At 39.1% G+C, this 12,262-nt stretch overlaps 1 protein-coding gene and 1 long non-coding RNA gene across 3 annotated transcripts; both read right to left on the bottom strand.

Moving 5' to 3' along the window:
* Nucleotides 1–2,537: 2,537 nt before the first annotated feature.
* On the bottom strand, nt 2,538–4,228 carry LOC125784391 (uncharacterized). The gene is made up of 2 exons (XR_007427184.1): nt 4,092–4,228; nt 2,538–3,732 (listed from the first exon to the last, which is right to left on the bottom strand). It is a non-coding gene; the product is annotated as an uncharacterized LOC125784391 (long non-coding RNA).
* Nucleotides 4,229–6,984: 2,756 nt separating this feature from the next.
* Nucleotides 6,985–10,706, bottom strand: LOC107197061 (uncharacterized). 2 transcript variants are annotated; one of them, XM_022677608.2, is made up of 12 exons: nt 10,095–10,705; nt 9,932–9,976; nt 9,349–9,438; nt 9,138–9,214; nt 8,873–8,951; nt 8,593–8,651; nt 8,402–8,498; nt 8,226–8,291; nt 8,025–8,083; nt 7,829–7,931; nt 7,431–7,499; nt 6,985–7,125 (listed from the first exon to the last, which is right to left on the bottom strand). In XM_022677608.2, exons 1-12 carry the CDS (start codon nt 10,131–10,133, stop codon nt 7,018–7,020), a joined length of 891 nt encoding a protein of 296 aa, XP_022533329.2. In that variant the 5' UTR covers nt 10,134–10,705; the 3' UTR covers nt 6,985–7,017. The 2 variants fall into 2 exon arrangements, with proteins under 2 accessions (XP_022533329.2, XP_022533331.2); XM_022677610.2 differs by lacking the exons at nt 9,349–9,438; nt 9,932–9,976 and having other exon boundaries at nt 10,095–10,706.
* Nucleotides 10,707–12,262: the final 1,556 nt, after the last annotated feature.

Here is a 12,262-nt window from a genome sequence, read left to right on the forward strand (position 1 = left end):
CTTCACACACTTATTAGCATACCTGTCAAGTCTCCCGTTTTGGCCGGGAAACTACCGTATTTTACTCCTCTTTCCCGCCGTCCTCCCGTATTAGTATTTTCCCGTAAATTTCCCGTATTATATTAAAATAAAAAATATATATTATTGAGGAGACAGGGCACTGACCGCTCTGTGTCTCTTAACCGATCGAGGAGCCGGTTCAAGGAGAAAGTCCCGCCTTTCAGGAGAAACAGCCAATCAGCTTGCAAAGGTGAGTCAGTGGGGTGAAGCCCCCCGTCGCTGTGAGTTCAGGCAGCTAGTCGGAGCAGCTGATGTTAAAACATATCTGGATATTCAGCGATTTTTCTAAAAGAAAGGTAACGGTAGGCTAATCATGGAAACTGTGATGAGATTTTTCTGATAGCTGCTTAAAAATACTCGTCTCCGAAATAAAACAAACAGATTAAACCTTTTAAAATAAAAAAAATTACAGCTTGAGTTTAACCAGAAATGTGGAGAGGACCGAAATTAACTGAACTAATCAGGGGTGGAGTGATCAAAATAAAGAAGTATTAATTAAAAATTATTAATTGTGTAGGCCACTTAGGACTAATTTTTACAGATGGAATATATCTGGTCCATGTCCTTTTAGTAAAAGCTCATAATACTATTTTAGGTCACCTACAGTCATTTTGCAGAATTTGTGCACCCTTTGTTCAATTTTAAATCTATTAAATAAATAAATAGATATATAATATAAAAGAGTGCATTTATGGCAAAAAAGACATGAAATCTTAACTTTTTTTAATATCTAGAAAAGGATTTTTTATTTGGCTGTATTAAAAGAATGAAATATGTAGGAATGTCCACAACATTTCAGATTCTTCACATGTGTCTTAAAATGTAAGGGATACTGAACCTTCGTTGGGCTGGTGGGACGACTTTATGCGGACAGAGGAAAATATCCCTTATTTTTAAATTTAAAACTTGACAGGTATACTTATTAATGAGCTAATTATTTGGATCTGGTGTGCTGAAAGCAAAGGTATCAAAAGTATTCACATTCGTTACTCGGGAAGAAATATAAATACTGTGGTTTATCAACACAAAAACATGTAAAAGTTCTGGTTTAAAAACTACTTAAAGTATAAAAGTAAAAGTAAAGTAAGGGGGAAAAATGCAATTAAGTAAACAAGCTTAGGCCACTCCACAAGGTCCTATAGTGCACTACCCCCCTCCCCAAATCACATTTTATTAAAAGCCATAATGATTATAATGTAAGATTTATCTGGATAGGGTTTTTTTTTTTTAAACAAATGTTGTGCTGAATTCAGCACCCCCGCCAGGAAAAGCTTGGCTTTAACTTAAAAAAAAAAAAAAAGAAAAGAAAGAAAATACCCAAGATATATAACACCAGAATAATAAACAAGCTGAAATGAAACAGGAGTATCAATGCTATTTCTAAAATGTAAGTTTTAGAAATGATGAGATAATTGTGAGAAAATGTAAGGACTAGAAGTAAAAAGTCAGCTAAAAAATAATTACATAAGTAACGTATACATGACCGAACCACTAAGTAACATTTGTACTTTATTAATTGACACCTGCTGAAAACAGTGAGAGCACTTGTGTAAAATGTGAGGGCAGGATCAGGATTGGTTGAAAACCACTTTAGGTGTTCCATAAAAATAAAGAAAAAACTATTTTGACAATTGTAATATAAGACTTCACACTACAGAGAAATTACACTTTCCAGAATCTATTTATTAATAGTTTTACTTCCTGTTATGAGTGTGTCCATGGCAAGCTGCACAACAGGAAAGACAATGACAGAAAAAATGGCATTTGACTGATGTTTCATAGATACAATTATTTTTATTATTATGATGTTTTACATTGACAGAGTGGAAAGCTTAAAATTAATCTCAGCTAAGTACAGAGACAATATGAGAAATATTAAAATAAATTAATGTTATTAATTGCTGAACATGCCACAATTGTCCTCAGTATTAAGGACATAAAAAGATATGAAGGTGTATCATTTAACTCCTGATGCCAAATTCTGGGTCCAGGTGTGTAATAATAATCACCCCATGGTCAGAAACACTAAGTTACAGCTCATTTAGTATAAAGATCTACAAAACACACTACACCACACACAAAATGTAAATAACGGGATCCACAAACTCACCAAACTGTACACACTGCACTCAAAACACTGCCGATAGCTGTATCCACACTATGTGGCACTCCACACCCGTTTACCAGTTCTCTTAATAAGTTATTACCCTCCAATCCTGTGCCTTAACCACCCAAATCCACCCATCACCATCATTCTGCCTAATAGGAGACACACCAACTACTAATACAACAACAGAAAACAATAGAACTGTTTAGCTATATTTAAGTATACAGGTATATAAGGATATAAATATATACAGTGGTGTGAATAGGTGTTTGTCCCTTTCGTGATTTTCGTTTTTTTCCTATTTGTCACTTTTAAATGTTTGATATCATAAAATTAAAATATTAGTCAAAGAATTAAACACAAAATGCAGTTTTTAAATAAAGATTTTTATTATTTGGAGAAAATAAAAACTACATGACCCTGTGTGAAAAAGTGTTTGTCCCCAGTTAACATAACTGTGATTTACTGTGAGTTAATTTTCTCTAGCCACACCCAGGCCTGATTACTGCAACATATGTTCTCAATAAAAAAATCACTTAAATAGGACCTGCCTGGCAAACTGAAATACACAAAAAGATACTCAAAAGCTAGACATCATGCCAATATTCAAAGAAGTTCAGAAACAAATGAGGGAAAAAAATAAATTAATTAAGTAATTGACATCTATCTATTAGCTAGATCAACATCCAAAGAACTGCAGGCCTCATTTACCTCAGTTAAGATCAGTGTTCATACGTTATTTGAATATCTCACGAAACACTTTGAGCAAGTATGAACTGAAATTGAACTAGTTCAGAAAAGCTGTGAACTGGCACAACACTGTCCACAACAATCACTGAATTGATTAGAGCATGCAAATCGTCACAATTGTGCCTCACTTCACCACGCCAAACCACGTAAACCTACAGGCACAGCAGCCAGAAGCTCAAGTTCACCGGAAAGAGGAGGGGTTATCCAGGGCCACAGCCGTAGAAAGAGTGAGCCCATGATGCCACTCTTCAGAGGAAATTCAAATAGGAGAACAACTTGCAATTGGCCTCCTTAAATACCTTTTCTCATGATTGGATACACCTGGCTATGAAGTTCAAAGGTCAATGAGGTTACCAAACCAATTTTGTGCTTCAGTAAGTCAGTGAAAAGTAGTTAGGAGTATTCAAATCAATAAAACGATAAGGGTGCCCATACTTTTGCACCAGTCAAATTTTAGTTTAAAGCATATTGCACATTTTCTGTTAGTACAATAAACCTCATTTCAATCCTGAAATATTACTGTGTCCATCAGTTATTAGATATATCAAACTGAAATGGCTGTTGCAAACACCCAAATATTTAGAACTAAAAATGATTAAGATTAATAGGGGTGCCCAACTTTTTTATATGCCTGTACCTTTTGGCTGGTTAAATGGTACAAATCTGTACTTACTGCTGTTAGGAATGACTTTGTACTTCAAAGGGAACAAATCTGACTCTGTAAAGACCAATATTGTACCATTGAGGGCACAATTAGAGTGTACCTCTGAGTACAAAAAAATACTTATATCGTACCTCTGTTTTTTAGAGTGTACCTATCTGCCCTCCCCCTCTCTATCTACCTTTTTACCCTCCTCCTTTCTATTTACCTATCTGCCCTCCCCGTTTCTATCTACCCATCTGCCCTCCCCCTTACTATCTACCCATCTACCCCCCTTTCAATCTTCCCCTTCCGTTATTCTTTTTATCTATCCTCCCCCTCCGTATCTACCTATCTGCCCTCTCCCGTTCTATCTACCTATCTACCCCCTTTCAATCTATCCTCCTCCTTTCTATTTATCTATCCTCGCCCTTGCTATCTACCTATCTGCCCTCCCCTCTCTATCCTTCCCCTTTCTATCTACCTATCTGCCCTCCCCCTTTCTATTCATCTCTCCTCCCTCTCTCTATTTACCTATCTGCCCTCCCCCTCTCTATCTACCTATCTACCCCTCTTTCAATCTATCCTTCTTTCTATTTATCTATCCTTGCCCTTGCTATCACCTATCTGCCCTCCCCTTTTCTATCTACCCATCTACCCCCCTTTTAATCTATCCTCCCCCTACCTATCTGCCCTCCCCCTTTCTATCTACCTGCCCTCCCCCTTTCTATCTACCTAACTGCCCTCCCCCCTCTCTATCTACATATCTACCCTCCCCCTTTCTATTTACCTATCTGCCCTCCCCCTTTCTATCTACCCATCTGCCTTCCCCCTTACTATCTACCCTCCCCCTTTCTATTTACCTATCTGCCCTCCCCCTTTCTATCTACCCATCTGCCCTCCCCCTTACTATCTACCCCCCTTTCAATCTACCCTCCCCCTTTCTATTTATCTATCCTCCCCCTCTGTATCTACCTGCCCTCCCCCTTTCTATCTACCTAACTGCCCTCCCCCCTCTCTATCTACATATCTACCCTCCCCCTTTCTATTTACCTATCTGCCCTCCCCCTTTCTATCTACCCATCTGCCTTCCCCCTTACTATCTACCCTCCCCCTTTCTATTTACCTATCTGCCCTCCCTCTTTCTATCTACCCATCTGCCCTCCCCCTTACTATCTACCCCCCTTTCAATCTACCCTCCCCCTTTCTATTTATCTATCCTCCCCCTCTGTATCTACCTATCTGCCCCCTTTCAATCTATCCTCCCTCTTTCTATTTATCTATCCTCCCCCTCTCTATCTACCCTCCCCCTTTCTATTCATCTATCCTCCCCCTCTCTATTTACCTATCTGCCCTCCCCCTTTCTATCTGCCGATCTGCCCTCCTCCTTTCTATCTACCCTCCTCCTTTCTATCTACCTATCTGCCTTCCCCCTTACTATCTACCCTCCCCCTTTCTATCTCCCATCTACCCCTCTTTCAATCTGTCCTTCCTTTTCTATTTATCTATCCTCCCCTTTCTATCTACCTATCTACCCTCCGCCTGACTATCTACCTATATGCCCTCCCCCTTACTATCTACCCCCTTTCAATCTATCCTCCCCCTATCTATCTACCTATCTGCCCTCCCCCTCACTATCTACCTGCTCTTCCCCTCTTTATCTACCTATCTGCCCTCTCCCATTCTATCTACCTATCCACCCTCCCCCTTTCTATCTACCTATCCACCCTCCCCCTTTCTATCTACCTATCTGCCCTCCCCCTTACTATCTACTCTCCCCATTTCTATCTACCTATCTGCCCTCCGCCTGACTATCTACCTATCTGCCCTCCCCCATTCTATCTACCTATCTAACCCCTTTCAATCTATCTTCCCCCTTTCTATTTATCTATCCTCCCCCTCTCTATCTACCTAACTGCCCTCCCCCTTTCTATCTACCTATCTGCCCTCCGCCTGACTATCTACCTATCTGCCCTCCCCCTTACTATCTACCCCCTTTCAATCTATCCTCCCCCTTTCTATCTACCTATCTGCCCTCCCACTTACTATCTACCTATCTGCCCTCCCCCTCACTATCTACCTGCCCGTCCTTTCTCTATCTACCTATCTGCCCTCTCCCATTCTATCTACCTATCTAACCCCTTTCAATCTATCTTCCCCCTTTCTATTTATCTATCCTCCCCCTCTCTATCTACCTAACTGCCCTCCCCCTTTCTATCTACCTATCTGCCCTCCGCCTGACTATCTACGTATCTGCCCTCTCCCATTCTATCTACCCCCTTTCAATCTATCTTCCCCCTTTCTATTTATCTATCCTCCCCCTCTCTATCTACCTATCTGACCTCCGCCTGACTATCTACCTATATGCCCTCCCCCTTACTATCTACCCCCTTTCAATCTATCCTCCCCCTATCTATCTACCTATCTGCCCTCCCCCTCACTATCTACCTGCTCTTCCCCTCTTTATCTACCTATCTGCCCTCTCCCATTCTATCTACCCCCTTTCAATCTATCTTCCCCCTTTCTATTTATCTATCCTCCCCCTCTCTATCTACCTATCTGCCCCCCCTTTCTATCTACCTATCTGCCCTCCCCCTCACTGTCTACCTGCCCTCCCCCTCTCTATCTACCTATCTGCCCTTCCCCTTTCTATCTACCTATCTGCCCTCCCCCTCACTGTCTACCTGCCCTCCCCCTCTCTATCTACCTATCTGCCCTTCCCCTTTCTATCTACCTATCTGCCCTCCCCCTCACGATCTACCTGCCCTTCCCCTCTCTATCTACCTATCTGCCCTCTCCCATTCTACCTACCTATCTACCCCCTTTCTATCTACCTCTCTGCCCTCCCCCTTTCTATCGACCTATCTGCCCGCCCTCTATCTACCCACCTATCTGCCCTTCCCCTTTCTATCTGCCCTCCCCCTTTCTACTGATTTATTGATCTGCCCTCCCCCTTTCTGTTGATTTTTTGATCTGCTCTCCCCCTTTTTATTGATCTGCCCTCCCCCTTCCTATTGATTTATTGATCTGCCCTCCCCCTTTCTATTGATTTGATTTATTGATCTGCTCTCCCCTTTTCTATTGATCTGCCCTCCCCCTTTCTGTTGATTTATTGATCTGCCTTCCCCCTTTCTATTGATTTATTGATCTGCCCCCCTTTCTATTTATCTGCCCTCCCCTTTTTATTGATCTATTGATCTGCCCTCCCCCTTTTAATTGATCTGTTCTCCCCCTTTCTATTGATGTCCTCCCCCTTTCTATTAATTTGTCCCCCCCTTTCTATTGATTTATTGATCTTGATCCCCTTTCTATTTTTTTTTTTTATTATTTAAACCTTTATTTTACCAGGCAAATAATTAAGAACAACTTTCTATTTACAATGGCAGCCTGATCTGCCCCCCCCCCCCCCCCCTCTATTGATCTGTCCTCCCCCTTTATATTAATCTGTCCTTTTATCTATCTATCCTCTCCATTTTTTGTTATATCTATTAACCCTGTAAGGACAGCAGGAAAGTAAGGTAGAGGCTGTGCTCCTCCAGAGTCTCAGACAGCGCTGTAGCCATCCTCTCTGCAGGGAAACATCAATACAGAATAACATAAGACATGGTGTAAAACCCTCTGAAATACATCCCATACAAGTGCAATAGAACAGTAGACAGAATTGCTATAATATCCCGTTAATACGCCTACAATATTAAAAATTGTTTCTCAGAGCTAAAATGATATTAAACTCATTTCTGATGGAATACAGATGGATTTCTAATGTCTTGTTGTACATACAAATATACATGTGTTTTATGGTTCTGTGCTGAACATTTGACTTTAAGAGTAAACTCGTTTTGTTTGCTGCTTTAGGTAAAACTAAACTCTGACCTTGTTTTTGGGAGCTGTTTCTATGCTCTCCACCATGACCTCCACACTGCTCTCCAGATCCCCCTCAGCCTATAAGAGACAGAGTCAAAAAAAATAGAGGGGTTTTCAAAAGAACTGTAGACCTATAACTGTTTAAAGACAAAGTGAAATAAAAAACACCTTACTAATAATTTAACTGCAAATATTTGTTAAAGTTTAATACTTTAAAGAAAGTGAAACAGAATAAAATGGTGTTTAAAACCTCTTCTTAAGAATTGCTGTATTGTTATATCACTAAATAAAAAGTATTATTACTAAATGAGATACAGTAATGGGTCATACATGGAAAAGGTCTAAACAAGCTGATACTGCAGGTACCTCTTCTATAGCTGACAGGAAGATTAATTCCCAACTCTTACCTGTGCAACTGGCACTGGCTCAGACTCAGGCTCGGTGCTGTTGGTGTCCAGCCTGTGAGAGGAATCCGCCTCTGCATCCAGCACCAGGACATCGATACCTGACCTGAAACGAGAGAAAATTGAGGTCTTATTGTTGGTGGCGAGGTGTTAAGAAATAATGTGCGTGTTAATGATGGGCGATAGTGCAGTGACTTACTGGCTGGATGTCTCAGAGTGGAAGGTGGTGGTAAGGGACGCTACCTCTGCTTCCTCCCACTGTCCAAAAATAGATAAAACAAGATAAGATAATTGCTTATGAATCCAACAGTGGGAAAATTGACAGTATTACAGCAGCAAGAGAACAGCAAGGCATTCCTAAGCAGAAAGACGTAACAATATAAGACAATTACAGACTGACCTGTGTTATAGGAGCTTGCTCCAGGAACTCCTCCTCTCCACTGTCGTCCTCCAAGTCAGCCACAGCCTAGAAGAAGGGGAAGAGGTGAAAAACTGAATGGGTTTCCTAAAACCTTTAGATATTCAATCGTTTGAAGATAGTAAAGAGAGGATATAGAACTAATTGCAAACTCTTACCTGTGGAGCTGGACCTGGGATAATCCTAGGCACTGGTCCAGTGGTGTCGAGCCTGTAAGAGGGATCCGCCTCTGCCACCAGCATCGGGCCATCTGACCTGAAATGAGAAAAAACAGAGGTCCTACTGTTGATGGTGAGGTGTTTAAGAGACTATTTGAGTGTTGATGGTGGTTGAAAGTGCAGTGTCTTACTGGCTGAATGTCTCCGGCGGGTAGGTGGTGGTGAGGGACGGGATCCAGGCTTCCTCACACTGTCCAAAAACAGATAAAGATAATTGCTTATGAGTCCAACAGTGGGGAAGTTAACAGTATAACAGTAGTAAAGGGATAGCAAGACACACAGAAGCAGAAAGCTGGATAATTAAGTGTATAGTGTGTATGTGTGTGTAAGGGAATACTGTATGTGTGTCCTAAAAACTTTACCATCTTCCAACGATTTAGAGATGATACAGAATAAACCAGAAACTCTAACCTGTGCAACTGTACCAGTAGTGTCCAGCCTGTTCCAGGGTTTTGCCTCCGCAATCGCCACCAGAGTCTTGCAGCCATACCTGAAAGAGGAAATGGGAGGTGTCAGGGGGGTAAATCAGAATCAGAAAGAGGGAAAGGGAGGTGTCAGGGGGGTAAATCAGAATCAGAAAGAGGGAATGGGAGGTGTCAGGGTGGTAAATCAGAATCAGAAAGAGGGAAAGGGAGGTGTCAGGGTGGTACAGGGGCAGGTAAGGAGGCTGTGATACCTTGCAGGTGTGGTTGAAAGCAATGCAGACTCTGGGTGGGAGGTGGGCAGGAGTCCCTCCAGCTGACCTTCTATCCACTGTTAACAATAAAATTTCATGTTAATAGAGATTCAGTAAAAGCAGAGCTGTATGTATTAGTGATGCTGCTAAAACAGAGATGTATGACAATGATACTTGATTACACTTTAATTGTTTATTGTGCTTTTCTCACCATCTTAATGTGGGCCCTCCGCTTCATCTCGAGAGACCTGGGCTGACACGGCGGGGGCTCCTCCCAGGCGGCTGGCTCTTCACCCTGCCACTGCAGACAATCGTATGTCAGTCAGCTCATTATTTTATTATTATTAGCAAATTTCATATTGTATGTATAATATTTACCTAAAACTATAACCACATTTGTTATGAATCTCTCCTTGTGATCAAATAAAGGGTCATCAAAAACATATGCACATATTTTTAAGAGTAAATTCCCTTCAAATCTAAATCCAAAAAGAACAGGAAAATACACAATACAAAAAAGTGTTAAATAATTTCACTAGCTCCTTTACAATATATGCTGGCTATCTAACCATATCTTAGCTAAACTAGGTTAGTAAATTCCACAGAGTGCACAGTGGATACTCAGAGAACCCTCTTCAGAAATGAGCGTTGACTCAAAAACCCCAGTCTAAAGCTGGTTTAGTTAAATGTTGTGTAAAACGTTATATCAGTAAATCTGAGGTTTTATAATAAGCGCTCTGAGCGGGTCTGAAAGTTAGTAGCTGCAGGTGTAACAGTTAGTGATAGAGACTCACCGGAGACACAGGACGAGTCCTGAAAGAAAAGTCTCCTGACTGCGCCTGAAAAACAAAACAAAGCCCTGATTTAAACTCCTGTCCTAATCCAGCTCTGAGTGTTTTCTGAGTGTTACTGTGGGTGAATTTTGTGTAAAATGTGAGAAGTTTCCAGTTTACTCACCACTGTTGGAAGAGGTCTGCTCCTCCACTGGGGATCCATACCTGATCGGTATGGGGGTGAGCTCCCTCAGCGGCTACAGTAACCTGAAAAACAAAATACAATTAATTAGTGAAAAACAGTAAAGATAATACAATTATACAGTAATTAAAAGATAATACAGATATTAAAACAGTGAATATAAAACAGTAAACTGGTGTTTAAGAGTTGTAGAGTGTCCTTCCGTCGAAGAGTTGCCGCTGCTGCTGCCGCTGCCACTCACGAGCTCCGAAGAGTTCGAATAAAAACAAATGGAATCTTCTGCTGAAGGACGCCAGGCGCTTTTTACTTCCTGCTTCTTTTTTTAAATTTAAACCTTTATTTTATTTTAGCACAACAAATTAATCTACTTTTGAAAAATAAATGAAAATTCTGAAAAAGTGGATTTTAACTATTTTAAATTTTTGTTTTTTTTAGCCGTCTAGCTCTATTCACCGCATTCATTTTGGACTGACTCGCGGGCTCCCTCTAGCGGTTATCAGTGTTTTTTCTGATAGAAAGGGGAGACAGAAATTGGGTAAGGAAAAGTTTTTTATATATAAAAATATAAAATAATATTACTATAATAATGGAGCTCCATTTTTTGAGAATGTGAAAACAAAGCAAACATATGTACACACACACATAATATATAAAAATACACAATACAATATACAATACAAATACACAATACACATATAAAAATATATAATATAAATATATATTTTTTCTGTGAAAGTTCAGTAGAAGCAGAGCCGGTATAGTTAAAAAAAATCTAAAAATAAAATAATAAAATAAAAAGCAGGAAAAAACACTTCCTTGCGTTACTTACCCATAAAAAATGAACAAAAGAAAATAAATTATGTAATTACTATTATTATTAGAAAAATAACAAACGAAAATAACCCCAAAATGTTGACAAAAATATAATCTAACGAATAAAAAAAAAAAGAAACGAAACACTTCACACGACCAAAGAAAATTACTAAGACTTGTAATACTGAAAAAAAAAACGGAAAAAATAGCATCTGGGGATAAAAAAATAAACAAACCAAACCACACTCAAAGGAAATATATATATATATATATATATATATATATATATATATATATATATATATATATATATATATATATATATATATATATATGCAAAACAAAAGAATGGACAAAAACAACAATCCATTCAAAAACTCATTTAAAACAACCACAGACTTTCTGCGCATAATAATAAAAGTTTTGGTTAGTTTCAGTTTCAAATCATGAAAACAGCTCACCAAAACCTCAACCTATCCTTTATATTTGACAATATTTGATTAAATTACAGGTTCTTACTTATTTTTATTTAACTGAACTGAGTTTTATAATATTTATAGCCTCCTGCTGAATTCAGCTCCACGCTGTGAAAGAGAGAGAGAGAGAGAGAGAGAGAGAGAGAGAGGCGCAGCGCATTTTGCCTGATTTCTCTTGATTTGTTGGCTTTAGTGAATTTAATAACATGATTTTACCTACACTTGTCCGATATTATTTATTAAAACGTTTTTGATAAGAAACGAATTCTAATGTATAGCTTTATATTTCTGTGTATTTCAAATGTTTTAAGTTTTATATAATTGACGAGCAGCACCAGACGCCGACAATGTGCTTTATTTTTCAGATATAAAAGTGAAACTCAGTTAAATAATAGCAAAGTTAAATAAAATAAATGTATGTTTAGTCAAAGTTCTTTTCTCTTTTAATTTTCCATTTCAAAAACTCCAGCTTTTGAGTGAGAATAATCATCTGTTGAAATTCTTAAATAGCAAAATGCCTGTCTGCTATATTAAGTTACAGTTATTTAGTCTGTGTACTAAACATAAATATGAATCCTTATAACTGACAGAAATAAATATAACTAATAATAATTTATAGTTACTGTACAGATTTTTAAGTATATTTTATTTTTATAGTTGATTGCTGAAGGCTCTGGGTGAGCTTTATTTTTCTGTGGTAAAGAAGGGGGATCAATCGCGCAAAGCTTTTTTCCGCCGCCAAGATAGAAACACGCCAGAAATTTACCTGAACACACAGAATTTCCAGACCACCCCGCCCATCAGCGTTAATATATTCCAAAAGTCCAACGATATTTTAAGGACGCGTGCAAGGCGTAAAAA

This window comes from Astyanax mexicanus, chromosome 19 (assembly GCF_023375975.1).
Source record: "Astyanax mexicanus isolate ESR-SI-001 chromosome 19, AstMex3_surface, whole genome shotgun sequence".
NCBI classification, from domain to species: Eukaryota; Metazoa; Chordata; class Actinopteri; order Characiformes; family Acestrorhamphidae; genus Astyanax; species Astyanax mexicanus.

Bases quoted from the DNA above. Each gene is read 5' to 3' on its own strand.
- LOC107197061 (XM_022677608.2), bottom strand. From the start codon at position 10,133: ATGGATCCCCAGTGGAGGAGCAGACCTCTTCCAACAGTG. The intron at 9,439-9,931 runs GTGAGTCTCTAT...GATTGTCTGCAG, and splicing joins GGACTCGTCCTGTGTCTCCG to TGGCAGGGTGAAGAGCCAGC. The intron at 8,952-9,137 runs GTATCACAGCCT...TTCCTCTTTCAG, and splicing joins CTTTCAACCACACCTGCAAG to GTATGGCTGCAAGACTCTGG.